This window comes from Mixophyes fleayi, chromosome 5 (genome assembly GCF_038048845.1).
Source record: "Mixophyes fleayi isolate aMixFle1 chromosome 5, aMixFle1.hap1, whole genome shotgun sequence".
Taxonomy (NCBI): domain Eukaryota; kingdom Metazoa; phylum Chordata; class Amphibia; order Anura; family Limnodynastidae; genus Mixophyes; species Mixophyes fleayi.
Genome location: NC_134406.1, coordinates 195,414,251 through 195,434,178, shown reverse-complemented (window position 1 = coordinate 195,434,178; position 19,928 = coordinate 195,414,251). Strand labels below are relative to the sequence as shown.

The following is a 19,928-nucleotide window of genomic DNA, read 5'->3' as shown; positions in this document are numbered from 1 at the left end:
GGTTCCCTGCTGCACTAAAAACTCTTTCCGAGTACACACTGGAGGGGGGACAACTCAGGTAAAATAGAGCCAGTTTGTACAGGGGCTTCCAAACTGCCTTTTGGAGTTCTACCACGTCACTACCTCTAGTTAATTTAGATTGCAAGGCTTGTAAATACTTTGAAGATAAAAAAAGCAGGCTGCACAGACTGTGGAGCTAGAAAGTGAAATTAAATGGACCACGTTACTTTGGTGGCTATCTATGCCCCCCCCCCTCCCCGCCCTACACTTGTAGTTGAATATAAAAAAAGCAGCCTGCATAGACTGTAGAACTAGAAATTCAAATATACAAAAAAATGGACAAAGGCAGTTTGCTATCTATCTGCATCAGATCCCCTCTCCACTAGGAGTAAAATAGAAAACTATTCAGCCGTTATATAATCTAGAATATAAATAGAAATTGAGAAAGGCAATTTGGTATCTGTCTGCATCATAATCATCAACATCCTCCTCAGCGCCAGCTACATCAATATCCTCCTCCCGGTGTACAACATTCACACCTTCATTAGCCAAATCTGTAACTGGACTGTGGGTGATCCTTCCAGCATATGCAGAGGGCGTGCTGCAAATGCTGGATGGAGCCACCTCTTCCCGTACAGTGATGGGAAGGTCAGGCTTGACAACCACCAACATCCTTGGACTCACCTTGTGGATTTGTGATAATTTCTCTTTAGAAGGCAGAGTTGTTTGCTGTTTTGTTGCTGACAGCATAACTCTCTTAAATTTTTTGTAGGGGGGGGAGGAGGAGGAGGGCTAAGATCCGTGGGTGAAGCTGAACCACTAGTCATGAACACGGGCCAGGGCCTAAGCCGTTCCTTGCCACTCCGTGTCGTAAATGGCATATTGGCAACTTTACGTTTCTCCTCAGATGATTTTAAGTTTCTCTTTTTGCTACTTTTTCTTAACTTGGGCTTTTTGGATTTTACATGCCCGGTACTACGAGATTGGGCATCGGGCTTGGAAGACGACGTTGATGGCATTTCATCGTCTATGTCATGACTAGTGGCAGCAGCTTCAGCATTAGGAGGAAGTGGGTCTTGATCTTTCCCTACTTTATCCTCCAAATTTTTGGTCTCCATTATATGTAGCACAAGATACTGCAGAATGTGTGAACTTGGTAATATTGCAGTACCAATGGACTTATACTGCTGGATTGGTTTTGCAAATTTGGTTATAATTATTATATATATAATTTTTTTTTTATTTTTTTTTTTTTTTTACTTTTTTTTTATTTTTAAAAAACTTGGGAATAGTGGGGAAATAACTATGCCCTTAGAAGCACAGAGCACAGGACACAGCACCACTGGACTGAACAGGACACGGCACAGGACCCAGCAGCACTACGGAACTCAGCAGGACAGAGCACAGGACACAGCACCACTGGACTGATACTGCAGAATGTGTGAACTTGGTAATATTGCAGTACCAATGGACTTATAATGCTGGATTGGTTTTGCAAATTTGGTTATAATTATTATATATTTTTTTTTTTTAAATTTTTTATTATTTTTTACTTTTTTTTTATTTTTTAAAAACTTGGGAATAATGGGGAAATAACTATGCCCTTAGAAGCACAGAGCACAGGACACAGCACCACTGGACTGAACAGGACACGGCACAGGACCCAGCAGCACTACGGAACTCAGCAGGACAGAGCACAGGACACAGCACCACTGGACTGATACTGCAGAATGTGTAAACTTTGTAATATTGCAGTACCACTGGACTTTTACTGCTGAATGTGTGAACTTGGTAATATTGCAGTACCAATGGGCTTATACTGCAGGATTGGTTGTGAAAATTTTGTGGTAATTAAAAAATATTAAAGTAGTTTTTGGTATTTTTTAAAAAAACTTTTTTTTATTTTTTTAAACACAGGGGAATATTGGGGAAATAACTATGCCCTTAGAAGCACAGAGCACAGGACACAGCACCACTGGACTGAACAGGACACAGCACAGGACCCAGCAGCACCACTGACCTCAGAAGGACAGAGCACAGCACACAGCACCACTGGACTGATACTGCAGAACACAGCACAGCACAGCACAGCACAGCACAGCACTAAACAGCACAGCACTAAACAGCACAGAACTAAACAGCACAGAACTAAACAGCACAGAACTAAACAGCACAGAGGACCACCTAACACACCCTCCCTCTACCCTGATCAATGCCCGAGTGAAGATGGCGGCGACTAGCGGGGAATTTATAGGATCCGAGTATCGCGAGATCCGACAACGGGATTATGAGTCAGAGCCTCAGTTTCACTTTTGAATTTGGCGCCAATACCCGGATCTGTCTCGGATCCGACTCGGATCCGCAACGTTCGGGTGGGCTCGGATTTCAGAAATCCGAGCGCGCTCATCCCTAATGCTAACCACTTTCAGAGTGAGGGATATAAATTTCCACGATATTCTATTGAATGCGTTTTTTAGCATCAAAAGATAGAAGTATATCTGGGATTCTTTTAGCATTTCTAATATAAGATTTATTTATCGACAGGTTTTCATATAGCACCTACATAATGATCTGTGCCTTACAGAGAAAATGTTATCATGCACATCACTTCCAGCCCCAGAGGAGCTTACAATCTATATTCCCTACCATACAGACTAGGGTTAATATTGTCAACTAACCCACCAGTATGCTTTAGGGATGTTGTCACACTCCGCTCCCCGGGTACCTCTACCCGAGCCTCTAAACACTGACTGTCACTTTAATTCCTGTTCTAGTGCAGACGATTAGTCATGGTCTGCACCTGTATTTACTATACCTGTGTACTGGTCAGGTTTACCATTGGTCAGCCTCCCTTTTTAAGGCCTCTCCTTTCATTCTTGCATTGCTGGTTCTTCAAGTCATATCTGTTACTCTGATGTCTCTGTTGGGATGCATACCCGTGGAAACTGAGTTTATCTGCTGCTCGTGGTAAACGCTATGAATTACACCCGTTACCTGCGCGGCCTGCATACCTGTTCCACAATCCGTGGTAAGCTGCTATTCATCACTGCCGTGTGTTCATCGCAGCTGTATGCTGGACTTCCTCGATCTCTGCATACTTGTTCCACTGCTCGTGGTAAACGTTATGATCTACACCTGTTATCTGTTCCACAATCCGTGGTAAGCTGCTATTCATCATTGCTGTTGGGTCATTGCTGCTGTTCGTTGGAATTCCTCGATTTCTGCATACTTGTTCCACTGCTCGTGGTAAACGCTATGATCTACACCTGTTACCTGCTCGGCCTGCATCGCTGACTGTTGTTACCTGTTCCACAATACGTGGTAAGCTGCTATTCATCATTGCTGTGGGGTCATCGCTGCTGTATGCTGGACTGTCACGATCTCTGCATACCTGTTCCACTGTTTGTGATGAACGCTATGACCCGCATCTGTTATCTACCTGGCCGGCATTGTTGATTACCGTTATCAGCTCCGTCATCTGTGACAAGGCGTGCCAATAGTGGCTGAATATGTTGGGACTTTGTTGATTCCTGTATCTCAATTCTATTTTTAATAGAGACTCTGGTTATTGCATATGCAGCTTGTATTAATGAATGTTGCTGACAGTTACTATTTTTGCATGTCTTCGTGATCATCATCTGCAAATCACTCAAATCTTCATAGAACCCTTGTGTTAATGTTTTACAATAAAATGGTAATCTTTGTTACCACCATTTAGTGTCCGAATTTGATCATTCTCCTTCTATGTAACGTGTTCTCAAGCTGCCAGATGGGGAACTTTCCTGGAGGGCTGCTACCTGCAAGGTGGGAGCCGCAGAAGCCCATATTCCCTTGCGGAAATCCCTGGTGAACACCTCCTATTTTGTTAGACTCCGCATCTCCAGGGAAGTTTAGTCAATACTTATTGAGACAGCAGGATCTCACTCAATTATTCGTGAGCTAACCTGACAGATGTATTAGTATATTCAATGCGCCCATTTGTTTGCCTTGGACTGTAAATGACTGGACCGCACAGAATCACTGTGAAGAAGGCTTGCATGGTCATCTAGATAATTTCATTGTGAAAATGACAGACATCCATCGTGCTCTGTTCCACCTCCAAACCATACCCAACACTGCAGTGTGCCAGTTACTCCTTAACCAATCAAACAATACACACTGCTTTTTTCTCTCACAGAGTGTCAAGTAGCAATTTTTTCCTTAGAGAACCAGACTTACAAAAGGTGCTGAAAAGCCAGATGAGTTAAGAAAGTTATTATGGGATCAGGAAATATGCGTTTCTGACGAGACTCATTTAAGAGATGCACTCAGATTGGCACGCCATTCTGCCACTGAATAGTGCACGAGATCTGTTGATACCTCTGTTGATACCTTAGATAGCATTGTCGTACACATGATGGTGTCACTTACATACAGGCCCTTTCAGAGGCTGATAGAGGCTCAGGGAAACCAAAATTAAGAGCCCTTCCCCCCACACACACACACCCTTTTTCTTAGGGGGGAAAAAAAAAACCCATTAAAAATGTATTTGAAATTGATTTTAATGCATAACTAATGAAATTTATGAATAAATACTGTATACATATACTGATGTACTGGATTGTTGGAGATTTCAAATTAGAAGTGCTTTTCTAACCTTTTTTTTTTTTTTCTGGAAATGTAGCAATCAATTTGGAAAATTCCAACTTTCGTGCCAAGTCACAGTTAATATTGAGCATGGCTAGCCCATTTAATCACTCTTGCCCCATAGATGAGTGACGATAGTTTTTTACGTTCTTCAGCACACTGAAGGTTCACCAGTAGCAACAGATGTCGGGAAACTGAGGAAAATGCACAAAGAAACTCTGATTTTGGGAAACACGCCAGAACAGTGTTGGCTAACCTGTGACACTCCAGGTGTTGTGAAACTACAAGCCCCAGCATGCTTTGCCAATATATAGCAGCTAATTGCTGGAACGGTATGCTGGTTCTTGTAGTTTTACAACACCTGGAGTGTCACAGGTTAGTCAACACTGCCCCAGAAAGTCCTAGTTCTAGGATTTCTGTAAGAAGATCCTTTGGCTTGCTTTCAAACTTAAAGTTTGAACTATAAATTAACTTCAGGAAAATTAGTTTGTCACTGAAATCTTTGGCAATATCTGTTAGATCTCACGGTTATCAGGATAAACTTTTAGAACTGATGGAATAAAGGTCTCCACCTTTAGAAGCTGCCTTTCCCGTAGAGTTTTATGCACTCGCAGGTACTTAGATGCCCCCAGGTCATAAGCTCTAGTGTATTATTATTATTATTCTTTATTTATATGGTGCCACAAGGTTTCTGCAGCACCATGCAAAATACAAATACAATACAAACAGTAGACCATAATGGGTACAACAGCAGAGGACAAAACGAGTAAAACCAAGACTGCAATATCACCAGGCATAGCTAGTACAGTGACACTGGAGAGGAAGAGATGGTATTGAGACAGAAGGGAAGAAGGTCCTGCTCAAAAGAGCTTACATACTAAGGGGAGGGGAAACAGACAGCAGATACGAGAGGAGTCAGTGGAGGGGAACAAGCACAAGAGGAGCATGAGCAGAGGAGTAGGAGATGAGGAGATGAAGGATGAAGAAGGTTAGGTGGATGACTTGTAGGCTTTGAGTAAAAGATGGGTTTTGAGAGCCTGTTTGACGGTGCTCAGATTAGGGGACAGACGGATAGAGCAAGTGAGGTTGTTCCAGTGGAGGGGGGCAGCTCCGGAGAAGTCTTGAATTCTGGCGTGGGATGAGGTGCAAAGGAGAGACAATGGTCACTGGTTGAGCGCAGGGAACGGCCGGGAGTGTGAATGGAAAGGAGGTTAGAGATATAAGGACAGTGAAAAGGGAGAGGGCCTTGTAAGTAAGGTTGAGGAATTTAAAGAGCATTCTGTAGGGAAAAGGGAGCCAGTGTAAGGCAAGGCAGAGGGGGGAGACAGAGAAGTGGTGGAGACGTGGTGCAGTGTCCACACATCACTGACTTGTTAAATAGATGATTGTAACAGTATAGCAATAGCAGTAGTTTATTGCATTGATGCGTCTAGCATATAACAACCAGTTCAATAAAGTGTAGTGCTTATGTCTGCCTTCTTAATTAGACCCCTGTATCACCTTATTGTCCACGTTATACACATTCTTTTGTAGAGCAAAATGTGTATGTCCGAATGGCTAATTCTATTACAGTGTCTATGTATTGTACTAGAATACACACGTTTTATGCGTTTTGTATACATGTGTATTGTACCTGTATGGTTGCAGACCATTACACTTGTGTACCCTTTACATCTATATTGGCAACCTATTCAGATTTACCCTTTATAAACTTATACCTTTATAAACTAATAAACTTAGAAACTTTATAAACTAATATTAACCTTTACTAACTAATATTTGCAACATACCCAGAATAAACCACACAGTGTTAATGTAACAGTTTCATTGCAGAATTTTTTTTCAAAAATATTTAGTTCAGAATTATAAAAGTTATAAAAGTAGTACTACACTTTAAAGGTGCTAGTGCTTTGTGGCAGAACCGTTCCAAACAGCATACACATTTCAACAAAATTCTTCTGAAGCTTTTTAATTTTTTTCTTGACGTCACTTATAATTAGAGATGGGCGGGCTTGGTTCCCAGAGATCCGAACCCACCCGAACTTCGCCTATCCGAGTACCGAGCCGAGCAGGCTCGGTACTCTCCCGCCCGTTTGGTATCGAAATCGAGGCAAAACGTCATCGTGACGTATTCTTATTTCTGAGCTCGGTTCTGGCGAGATTTGAAAAGCATAAATACCCGCCTACACAGCAATCCATCGCCATTTGACAGAGGGAGAGAGCAGGGTTAGGTCACAGGCTGTATTAGAGCAGGGACACAGCAATAATTGTACACCTTATTCTTTGTGTTATTCTTTCATTTCTAATCTATTCAATTCTAATATTAATTCAAATTACATTAGCAATTGTTAGAGCAGGAAGGAGGATAGAGGAGGCTTATTTTTCAATTTTTTACACTACAAGTGCTTTGGGGTGTCCCATATTCCCCAGTGTTTTACACTAGTTTTCTGGCTGTCAAAAGTCATATTTGTCAGCAGTATCTATCGAATACAATATTTTGCACTACAAGTGCTTTTGGGGTGTCCCATATTCCCCAGTGTTTTACACAAATTTTTCTGGCTGTCAAAAAAAGTAATATTTGTCAGCAGTATCTATCTAATACAATATTTTGCACTACAAGTGCTTTGGGGTGTCCCATATTCCCCAGTGTTTTACACTAATTTTTCTGGCTGTCAAAAGTAATATTTGTCAGCAGTATCTATCTAATACAATATTTTGCACTACAAGTGCATTGGGGTGTCCCATATTCCCCACTGTCAAACACTAATTTTTCTGGCTGTCAAAAGTCATATTTGGCAGCAGTATTTATACAATTTTTTGCACTACAAGTGCTTTGGGCTCATTAAAATGGATTCACAGCAGTCCACATATGAGCATGATCAGCAAGCAGCTGCTTGCACCAGTCCTGATGGTAGTCTTCCCTGTACGTCATCTGGTAAAGCCGATGTAAAAGTACATAGTCTTTTTAAATCTGGGAAAACAACACACGCCCCAAAAATTTTTACCGTGTTGAAGCGAAAAAGAAGTGTAACTGAGGAAAAGTTACCTGCCGCTAAAAAAAAAAATTGCCCACATGCCATTCTACACACGCAGTGGCAAAGAAAGAATGAGGCCTTCGCCTTTCTCTATTACTGCCAGATCTAAAAATGTTACTGAGCCTTGTTTTTGTAAGGTCACCCGTGGAGAGTCCATCCACCAGTGGTATGTTTAATCGTGAGCATTCTGTTAGTGTACCTAAAAAGAAGGGTCCTGTCAGCCGTTCTGCTGATGTGTGCCTTAACAGCCCGAGTGTAGCCGGTGATACACCAATTGAAGATGCCACTTTGGAATTAGAAGAGGATGAGGGGGAGAATTGTGTAAGCGATGAGGGCACTAATGATGATGTTGATGAGGATGATGCAGACAGATACCAAATTGCCTTTCTCAATTTCTGTTTATATTCTAATTCTACAGTCTATGCAGGCTGCTTTTTTTCTATTCAACTACAGGTGGAGGGTTGGGGGGGCATAGACAGCCACCAAACTACATTGGTCCATTTATTTTTTATGTTGTTCAGTCTATGCAGGCTCCTTTTTTTCTATTTAACTACAAGTGGAGGGTGATGGGAGCGCATAGACATCCACCAAACTACCTTGGTCCATTTATTTTTTATATTGTTCAGTCTATGCAGGCTGCTTTTTTTCTATTTAACTACAAGTGGAGGGGGGGGGGGCTATAGAGACTGAAACCAAACCAAACTGCCTTTGTCCATTTCAATTTATATTGTACAGTCTATAAACGGCTGAATTTTTTAGTATTTTCTACAAGTGGAGGGGGCCTAGAGAGACAGAAACCAAACTGCCTTTGTCCATTTCTTTAGATATTTAACTATAAGTGTAGGGTGTAATATACACCCAAAGACGATGGCTGCATTGCCAATATGCATAGATGGAGAGGAAGACAATCTGGTTTGTGTGTAGAATTAATGACAGACTACCAGGAATTAAACTGTTTTTTTCATAATTATAGCTTTACAATTACATTACTTATCCAAGAAACAGGTGGAGCACTAAATTCGGTTATTTTATGCCCAAAAAACATTGATGTTTAAACAAAATTGCAAAACAAAACCAAACAAAACCAAAACCAAAACACGCAAGGGCGGTTTGGCAAAACCAAAACCAGAAGACAACGGTAATCCAGATCCAAAACCAAAACACGGGGGTCAGTGAGCATCTCTAGTATTAATATAAAGTGAATTAAGCTATAAACATTTACATTTTAGAAACATATAGTCCAGATTCATTATAGGATTTCATCAGGCAGTATTGAATATATTTGTATAGGAATATGCATATGACCACATGGTACCCATAATTCATTTCTATTGTGCCTGTAACATGAGCATTTTAAATAATTTGTAACATTGTGTGGCCATTTTTAAACATGAAGGGACCGAATTTTCAGGCCAAAACATGGTCATGTAGGAATGAATTTGGAGTGAAGGTTTTGAATGGAATTGATCAACCATTACAGCCATTGGTGTTGCTTAGCTATTATATACTCTGTCCATTATATCTTATGAACTGTATTATGCATACTTGTTGTTTCAAGTTATTATATCTACAGTTTTTATGGTAATGTGCTTGGGCAGAGCATTTTTTATCTGGTTCATCAATAGATTTTTGTACTTACCATAAAATCTATTTCTCTAAAAAGAGTAGGGGTCACTGCTGACCATGGGGTATAGAGGGCGCTGTGGAATAAAGAGACACAAACTTGTCTGGCCTGCTCCCTCTCCTCTATGCCCTCCATCTGGCAGGAAATGCTCAGTTTATTTAACTAACCAAGCCACAAGAGAGGGTGAAATGCAACCAACAGAATAATCAACAGAACTGTCAGAACCAAACAATGGTTGGAGCGCAGTGTCCCCCAACTGTTTTTAGAGAAATAGATTTTAAGGTTAGTACAAAAATCTTATTTTTTTCTTTAACTAAGAGTTGGGGACACTGCTAACCATGGGTACGTGCCAAAGCTGCCCCTATGCGTGGGAATGCTCAGAGTGAGCGGCACATAAGAATTTACGGCCAAAACTTGCGTCATGGAATCGGTAAAATCTGGTGAATGTGTAGACGGAAGACAAGGTAGGTGCCCGGCACAACTGCTCGATCAAGACCCTGTGCCTTGCCGCCCAGGAACCACTAACCAACCAAGTGGAATGGGCAGTAAGATCAACTGGAACTGGAGAACACTCGGAGACTATTGTCTGTTTTGTGGCTGGTCAGCCACGCTTCCGAACATCATACAACATCAGCAGGCTGTCAGTCTTTCTGACGGACTCCGACCGATCCCCATAAATCCGAAAGGTGTGCACCACATCAAAGAGCAGAAGAGATCCCGGACAATTGGACTGAAGATCTCCAAGCAAAGCCGGGTAACTATGTCCTGATTGATGTGGAACCTGGAAACCACATTAGATTGAAAAGAGGGCACAGTACTGAGCTATAGTCATGAAAGGAAATAAAAAGTGAAAGGTGAGCGTCAGGAAAGAGCCACCAACCCGGAAACCCTCTTGGCTGAGGAAATGGCCAGTAAAAGACCAAATTCCTGGAGAGAATATTCAGAAGTAGATCCAGCGGTTCAAAGGGTGATTTCTGTAAGATCCTGAGAACCAAATTAAGGTCTCATGCAGCCACCTTTTGTTCCTCCAGTGTAGCCATATCAGGTAACAAAGCCAAATGCCTCTGGAAATAGACTGACAATGCCAAAATATGGACTTTAAGGGATGCCAGACGCAATCCTTTATCCAGACCATCCTGTAATACAGCTAACAACCTAGTTATCTGAAAAGAATTGTTAGGAACCTTTCTCGTCTCACAACAACCAATATAAAATTTACAGATTCTGTGAAGAATGATGGTTTCTCTGTGTTGATCACTGTCCAGATAAATTTATCCAACAAGTCTATTTCTAGAATCAAGGTTTCAACTTCCAGGCCGCCAAAGCCAACCATGATAGGTCTTGATGAAAGAACGTACCTTGGCTGAGCAAGTCTTCTCTTAGAGGACTACCCCATGGTGGTTCAACTGCCATGTTGAGAAGGTCCGTGTATCAGGAGCTCTGAGGCTAATCGGGAGCCAGTAGAATTACTGGAACCCTTTCTCGTCTTACCTTTTTAAGAAACCTTGGCAACAAGGGAATTGGAGGGAAGACATACACCAACTGGAACCACCAAGGACTCTCATGGCATCCACCAACAAAGCCTGAGAATCCCATGTCACGGCCCAGTACCTGTTCACCTTGTAGATCAACTGAGAGGCCATTATGCTGATCAACGGCTAACCCCACCTGAGAATAATCTGAGTGAACACCTCCGGATGGAGTGACCAGTCCACCTGGCATGGCAACTTAAGTAGTCTGCCTCCCAATTGTCTACTCCCGGGATGAATACCACAGAAATTATCAGAACCTGATGTTCCGCCCATTTCACAATCTTGGCTACCTCTTTCATAGCAAGAGAGCTTCTGATTCCTCCTTGGTGGTTGACATAAGCCATGCTGTGGCATTGTCTGACTGGATCCGAATGAGCCGGAACCGCAGATGAGACTGGGCCTGACTCAATTCCAGGACATTTACGGGTAACAGTGACTCCTTGCAAAAACACCATTCTTTAGGTAGGCAGCATGCTTTTTTTCGTGACATTGATATTCCTGCCATGCGCTCATAGGAATTCCATTGCCAACTGCAGATATGAGTGCAGCAGAACAGCTGAACCCACTTTGATCAGGAGATCATCCAGGTAGGGAATGATCACTACCACTGGCAACCTTTACTGCGCAGCCATGACTGCCATTATCTTTGTAAATAGCCTAAGGAGCTTTAGCCAGACCAAAGGGGAGAGCCCAGAATTGGTAGTACTCCTGATCCACCGCAAACCTCAGAAGGCTGTGGTGTCTCTTCCAAATGGGTACATGTAGGTACCCATCCTCGATGTCCAAGGAGGCTAGGAATTTGTGTATTTCGATGGAGTTTGTAACAAACGTATAGACTACATTTGAAACCCTGGAACTCCTAAATAGGTGTTGAGAGTTCTTAAATTTAGAATAGGGCGGAATGTCTGGTCTGGTTTTTGGACTAGATATAGGTGGGAGTAATAACCCAGACCTTTCTCCGGCTATGGAACAGGAACAACCACTCCTGAGTCATTATCAATATCACCATCATCTATTTATTTATTTAGTCCACCAAAGACCGGACAGCCTCTTGTAAGGCCTCCTGTCTGACTTCGGTGTTCAGGTAAGTCTCTTTATATTATATTCGTTTTTGTCACATTTCGGGTTTATTTTGTAGGACTAGAGCCTGTTGGAATTGTCATCATCGTAAATACGATTACCACCGCTGCCACCATAATAGATGTTTAGAATTGAAATCTGGCCACCATGCATGCAGAGATTTGTATACTTCTTGTCATTCTCCACTCTATTTGTTATGGCTGGAGCGCATCAGGATTGGTGAGCTGACCAGGTCAATTTAATAATCAGGGACACATGAAAAATGTATTTGAAAATAAAAGCAATTTAAATGAAATAACAGTTGCATCCTGGTTTATGTCTGTCCTAGATACATCAATTGATTTTATCTATCTTACACGAATATTTGGTATTTAACTAGCAGAATTTCAAGGAAGTTTAACTATGCAAAATAAACTAAGAAAAGTGTACCTTTCAGCAGATCCCCCCAAACTCTTCTCAAGCAGCTGATGATAATGTAGTGTGGCCATCACAAATGCTATTTCTGGACTCTTCTAAAATAAACAAATATACATGTTAGGAAAATAGCAGGCAAAATGCAGTCCTAAATTAATCCGTTTAATTTAAACAACTGGTATTGGATTAATTAATATAAGGAAATACAATAATGATATAATTAAATCTACCCATACTTTCTAAAAGGTAATAAAAACATCAGACTGCAAATATTTGATTTGAAAGAAATATATTCCAGTAAAGATTTTATGAGTAAGATGAAGCTGCATAAAATTAAGAGGTGTATGTTGCTATAAAACATTTCAAAAGTTTCCACACTGCAAGACCTAAGGATGCAATGATACTTCTAGTAAATTGGGCTCTGCTGTGTATACTAGTCCGGACTTGTAATTTGCTGGGTATGATGTCATGTGCTGGCCATATTCTAGGTATATTGTTTAGTGAATGGACATTATTTAATATCTGTTCATTTGGTATCATCTGCCAATTAATGTTCACTTATCACATATGTTGGGCATCACATATACAGAAAGCAAAACTTAATTTGAGCATAAAACCTATTTTTACAAGTATATTATATAATAGTGTTATAAAATACTAACTTATGCACTGTTTCCACTGTAAAAAAAAGTCCAATATAAATAATGAAATCTCAAGAAATCAGAAAAATACTTGCTGCTTTCCCAATATGGTCCCCAACCAGTAAAGGAACAATTTAAAAAATAAAAAGCCACAGTTGAAATTAATCAAGGACACCCAGGAAACTTACCCAGCACCCATATTTATTTGAAATTCTTAAAGTAACCTACATATAATATGATTGTCATGGATTATAACACTAGAGTTTATCAAGTCATTTATAAAGTATGCAGTATATTAAGTTACATTTTTAACCCGAAGTACTACACTATTAGTGCTCCACTCTTCTTTGTTTTTCTATATTGTATTACCGTATTTTCCGCACTATAAGGCGCACCTAAGAGCCTTACATTTTCAAAAAAATCGGACGTGCGCCTGATAATCACAAATCTGTAAAAATGTTGTTGTGCGACTTTGGTAAGAGCTCCGCTTTATTGACTGTCGGACCATTGCCCGCTGACACAGGGACGTAATACGTACACTACATACACTGGCAGCGATAAACCAATCAGAGAACATTACGTAATACGTACAGTACGTACGCTTACCTCCGCCACGCCTCTGGTAGGTATACTACCGGTATGCTGCAAAACAACATTTGTTTGTCTAAGGACCCCCAAAAATGGCACCAGTGAAGAGACATGCTTACGAGGCACAATTCAAACTACGGGCTATCAGTTACGCGGTTGTAAATGGGAATAGAGTAGCTGCGAAAGAATTCAACATCAATGAATCTATGGTTCGGAAGTGAAGGAAGCAAGAAAATGAACTGCGCCAAGTTAAGACGACGAAACAGAGTTTCCACGGGAACAAAGCGAGGTGGCCACAGTTAGAAGACCAACTTAAACAATGGATTATTGATCAAAGAACAGCCGGGAGAAGCGTCTCTACAGTCACCATTCGACTGAAGGCAACAACGATAGCACAAGACATGATGATCGAACACTTTCAAGGAGGTCAGTCTTGGTGCTTTCGTTTTATGAAAAGGCGTCATCTCTCCATCCGCACAAGGACTACCGTGGCGCAGCAACTGTCACCGGATTACAAAGAAAAGCTGGCCATCTTCCGTACCTACTGCTTTAACAAGATTACCGACAAAAAGATTCAGCCCAACCACATCACCAACATAGACGAGGTCCCCCTCACTTTTGACATCCCCGTGAACCATACTGTGGAGAAAAAGGGAACCAGCACGGTATCGATACGCACCACGGGGCATGAGAAGTCGGCTTTCACTGTTGTTCTTGGTTGCCACAGTAATGGACAGAAACTACCACCTATGGTCATTTTTAAGAGGAAGACGCTGCCAAAAGAAAAGTTTCCAGCCGGAGTCATCGTTAAGGTCAATCAAAAGGGCTGGATGGACGAGGAGAAAATGAGAGAGTGGCTGAGAGAGGTGTATGTAAAGAGACCGGATGTTTTTTTCCACGCATTACTGTCCCTGTTGATCTGCGACTCCATGTGCGCCCATCTCACCGCTACTGTGAAAAAATGTGAATGGATTGTGGATGCCTGGGCTAAGGTATCTGCTTTAACTGTTGTCCGAGCTTTCGCGAAAGCCGGCATCATGGCTGAACAGCCACCTGGCAACGAGACTGACTCCGACAATGATGAGAGGGAACCCGGCATGTTTGATGGCGAAATTGCCCAGCTGTTCAATTCAGACACAGAAGATGAGGCCTTTGATGGATTTGTGGGAGAAGATTAAAAAATAATGTGAGTGTATTGTTAAATAGTAGAATAAAGTTCAACTAAACTCACTGTTTTGCTTCCGTTACCTTTTTTTTTGTAGACCGTATGTTTTAAAATGCGCCTTATAATACGGTGCGCCTTATGTATGGGTTAAGTACAGAAATAGACCCCGTAATTGAGACTGCGCCTTATAATCCGGTGCACCTTATGGTGCGGAAAATACGGTATATTAAATGTATTTTTATCCATTAAACATGCACCTACTAACCAGAAATCCAAAAATATATTGTTAAAATTCACATACTGAATAACAATAAAACTATGTAAACTAATTTAAAACAGACTGAAAGGTTACCTTCCACAATCCAAGCATCAGACCAGGATTAAGATGAAGAAGTTTAACATGTGTGTCTTGGCCAATGTATTTGCAAGAGACCTTCAAGTCATATTCAGCAATGAGTGACATCCTTCGAAGTCTTGTTGACAGAATAACAATAAGTCAAATATTTTCTGTTACAAATATAATTTCAACCACACTACAAAATATAGAACCATATATTTAAAGGACATTGTCACTTTAAGACAGGTTGTTTCAATGAAAGCTACTAGGACAAAACATAAATTGCCATCATAAAATGGTACCTGTGAGCCTGGCCTGTGGAATAACATCATTTAATTTGGTTATTCTGCTATGTAGTTTCAGGATTGCCTGACCCAACCTCTCCCTCTTCAAATTTAATTTTGTGTTATCTTTTCAGCAGCAGTTAGCAAGCATAATTCAAACATAAGCTATATATTAATACAAACAGCAAGCAACCAAAACCATTATCAATTCTTTCATCATCTCCAGCAGACTATTGCAACTTCCTCCTATCACGCACTCCCTTCAACCATCTATCCTTTCTTCAATCAGTCTTAAATGCCATAGCAAGACTGATCTTTCTCACTCACCATTCCAAAGACACAGCACCACTCAAACCTCAACTTGAACTACTCTCCCTCACTGCTTCTGAAGTGTGCCTCACCTCCTCTCTGAAAACAACCTTTCACTCCACAAGAATTATCCTCTGCCACTATTTACTGTCTGAATTCCTACCACTCCTGTTGGGCCATAAAATCTTTAAAAGCTCTATGTAAACTCACCTCTTTACTAGAGCCTAACCTACTCCTACCTACTACACCATCTTGTACACCCTCGCTATTGTCACAATCTCCACTCCGAGTCACACTCGCTCCTCTTGCCTCTGCGAAGACCTTTTCCTACTAAATTGTAAGCTCTATCACGAACAGAGTCCTCCCTACCCTTTGTTTTCCCATATGTTTATTGTATCTACCTTGGATTTTTCTGCTCTTTACATGCTCTGTTTTCCTACTGTCTGGTGCTGCAGGATACTGTAGCCCCTTACAAACCAACAACAGTAATAGTTATACCTGTGCCAACTGTGAGGCAAATACTGCAATGCATATTGGGACATCTAGTTCTCCACCACCAATGATTGCACACAGTGCTGTCGTGTCACTGCAGGCTATCCCTCCCCTATCGGAAATGCATTTTTTCGAAAGATAGAAAGTCAGAATCCGTTTTCAGGGATTCACAGACAACTGTATTTCTAGTGTTGCAATAATTAAACCAAAACATACACCTTTATCGGGCAAATATTAGTTTTATTACAGATATTAAAGATGAAATTAGCCTAGGATGTACCTGATTGACTGCGCAATAAAAGAAGACTGTATATTTGGCAAGATAAATTAAAATGTAACATCCAGCATGCTTTATTTTGTGTTTTGGTTTTACATTTTCAACTACTAGAATACATCTTCGGCTCTCTTATTTGTATAGTATACCAATGCATCAAGGTGGGCTAATAGAAAAGAACAGGGAGTAGCACAGGTTTTGTGCCCTTCTGTTGTCCTAAAAGACACTTGTACCTTTCCCCTGTCACTCTGGTCACTGGACGATCACTGCAATAGAGAGTGTGATTGATAAAAAAAAGTGAGAGGAGCAGGTGCAAAAGAGGATAAATACATCAGAGACACAGAGGGAAGATGAAATGGTACTGTCTGAGAATTGGTATCTACTTCAAGTGAACAAATGCCCTGGGGAGGTTACCAAAACAAATATTAATAAAATAAGGTAACGTAACATACAATGTAACGTAACATACATCCTGTAACGTACAGCTTACATGGTATATACAGTGACTTGTAAAAGTATTGAGCTGTCTAATTTTACACACAAAAAAAAAAAATATTTTTCTCAAATATTTTTATTTAAAACGAACATGCTTCTACACATGTGGCCAAAAATAATGGCACACTTGAAGCTTTTTTCTAATAATACACAATTTATTTTCGAAAATTCTAAAAATTAAATAACATATTGGTATTGCAGTGAAATAAAACACAAAAAGCAGTAAAATTACTAAGTTCTAGCTTATTAAACACAGAAATCCTTAAATGGACTGGACAATATTATTAGCACCTTTTAGAAGCTTAGTTAGAAATAATCATATTTAAAACAGATAACTCTCCTTCACTTTAGAACTGAATTCACCTGTGGTGAGTAGCAGGAGCCTGCAAAATAAAAATCATCCATTAAAGGAATGTAAAAAGGATTTATAAATCACACACACCTAGTCGCTGAGGAGGCTGGGAGTTTCCGGGTCTGGACTATAAAAGCCAGACATGGGACTCCGTCTCTCTCTGACACTGCATGGCTACTGGAAAAGTTCCCGACACTGCAGAAAAGGTTTAGATTTAGGATATAGGAATATCCCTGGACTTCAGAAAATCCACTACACTACAGAAAGGGATTTGATAAGTATCATATAGATTGATGTATAGATATATTATAATATGGAGTCGAGTTAACTAGTGTTTATCTAATTTTACTATAACTATTGCCCTAACTATTCATATCTGGTTTTGCTCTAGCTAATGCTCTAACTATTACTTGGTATATATTATATAAACATTATTAAAGATGCATGTATAGTAGAGATAATAGTGTAAAGATAGTAAAAGATAAATAGTTAGCATAGGGAATATAAGGTGGTGAGCGTAGAAATAATTTCACACTGATATTGCTATATATTACATTGTGTTGAATAATATAACAATATATGTATGAACTGTAAGTGTAAGGTTTTTTGCGATAACAGTAGCATTCTTTAATTTATGAGTACTGGTTATTTAAAACTGTTATAAGCATACGTTGTGATATATTGATGAGATACAGTAGTTACTGAACGAGCAATTCTGTGAGGATTTAGTGTTATTAAGCGTGGTGAAAGGACCGAATAAGGCAACGTTATTTAAGGAAAGGTGTATTAAAGTGTGAGTGGACAACAAGCGTATCTAGGAACAGAATACAAAGGTAGCGTGCGCAATTAAGGCGTAACTGCAGGATCTTTTTCATTGGCGAGTCAGGCCCAACTGTTTTATTTGTGATTTTTATATTAGGGTACAGTGGAGAAATTATTGTTATATTGTACACCTAATTTGGTAGAAGGGTGGGGCCAAATAGCATAGGTATATGAAGGAGGTGATACTTGTGTGTTATTAACATATGGCTTTTCTAGAAAGTGGTTTGGACAGGTAATATTGTTCATCTGAGGCCTAGAAGAAATTAATTACAGCATATCTTAATTAAAACTGAAAGTTTCTAGGATACTCGTTGTTTCTTTGTTTTATTTAAGACAATAAATGAAGGAACGGATTTTCACACAGTGAGCGTTGGCGAGAAATGTGGACTTTTCAGGTTGCCACAATCCTGCTTTAGAAAACTACTGTTTCTTCCAAGTCATTTGGTTTACTTCCTTTCAGCACTACAAAACACAGTTAAAAAAACTTCATGTCCTTCTGGCTGGATCTTTCTGGGAGCAGCATTTTTAAGTTACTGAAACTAAAGGGGACTGATATTACACTGAGAGAAGAAACACTCTGAATTTTATTACCATTAAGAAATTGTCTGCAAATAGTAGGTTTAACACAGTGATACCCAAAAATTACACATCCACTGAAAATGTATGGGTGACACTTTTAGAACAAGCTTATAAATATGATACTCTGTGTATTAATACTTTTCAATAAGAAATCTAAACGTTTCCAAATTAGTACATAATTAAGAAGATACGATTTGAAAATTTGAACACGCTGAGATGTTGGTTTAAAATTAAAAGGTTAAATGATGGGAATTTTCATTGTCAGTGCTGTATTGAAAAAGTTATAAATGTTCACATACTGGAAGCACAATTGTAAGACAAAGATGTGTGTAATATTTGATAGAGGAAGGTAGATTTGTATGCTTCAATCTCAATTATTAGAAAAAGAAAAATATTACGCAGATGTTGATAAGGAATCAGCAGAACTGTATAGAGAGATCAACGTATTCAGCGATAAGATAGCATCTAACGAAGTTCTATTTGCCTTAATTACGAAACAATTTAATCAGTAGAGCGCAGGTTATAACAAATAAGCAAAATACTATCATTGAGTATTCAATGTCAGCTTTTCCCCCAACACATAATACAGCTATACCTACTAAAAAAGTATATATAAGAGAAGCAGTGAAACAGCGAGTATGGGATATAATATGCCTATACATATTCCTGCGTGAGATCCAATACCCTAAGGCTGACCCTAGAAATCCTGTAGAGCACAAATTAACTTATCCCCCAACACCCATGGGGATGGATCTAATGTTTGTGCACATTTTGCAGGTGACCAGATTTTTGGCCTAGGCAGTGGTTAACAAACTGTACATACTGCTCCTACACTACAAATAATAAAGGCACAGGATTGCACATTCCTCATCGAAAATATAGTATGGAGAAGACACAATTTATGTTGAAAATTCATAAGGGAATTCTTAAATACAATCCCAGCATAGACTCTTTTACCTCTTGCAGTGTTTTGAGGGAGATTGTAACCAAATTTAGCATCGTCCAAGCACATTGCATGGAGTTCTTAAAATTATGGTTACCCACTCACCTCAAGTATGCAGCAACTGGAAAAACTACTACCAAAAAAGGTCAATTTGACGATGACTAAGAGAGACTTTCTGTCCTCATGGAATTGGCATCCAGTCATTGGGATGTTACCCAAAATATTCTATCTAACTTTAAACCCACCATTCACAATGAGCTATTGTCTCTATGTGGTAGGTTTGAAGTCATGTATAGAAAAGTAACCAAAGATCAAGTTGCAGACATTCTACAAGTT

General features: G+C 40.0%; 1 protein-coding gene across 3 annotated transcripts in view; it reads right to left on the bottom strand.

Moving 5' to 3' along the window:
* The window catches only part of FBXO15 (F-box protein 15), a 149,397-nt gene that overhangs the window by 71,488 nt on the left and 57,981 nt on the right, over nucleotides 1–19,928 (bottom strand). For 2 of the 3 annotated variants that reach the window (XM_075213237.1, XM_075213235.1), the window contains exons 7-9: nucleotides 16,635–16,667; nucleotides 15,058–15,178; nucleotides 12,327–12,409 (exon numbers count right to left, since the gene is read on the bottom strand). In XM_075213237.1, coding sequence (XP_075069338.1) covers nucleotides 12,327–12,409; nucleotides 15,058–15,178; nucleotides 16,635–16,667 — 237 coding nt within the window. The remainder of the gene's footprint in view (nucleotides 1–12,326; nucleotides 12,410–15,057; nucleotides 15,179–16,634; nucleotides 16,668–19,928) is intronic. The other variant, XM_075213236.1, reaches the window with a different exon arrangement.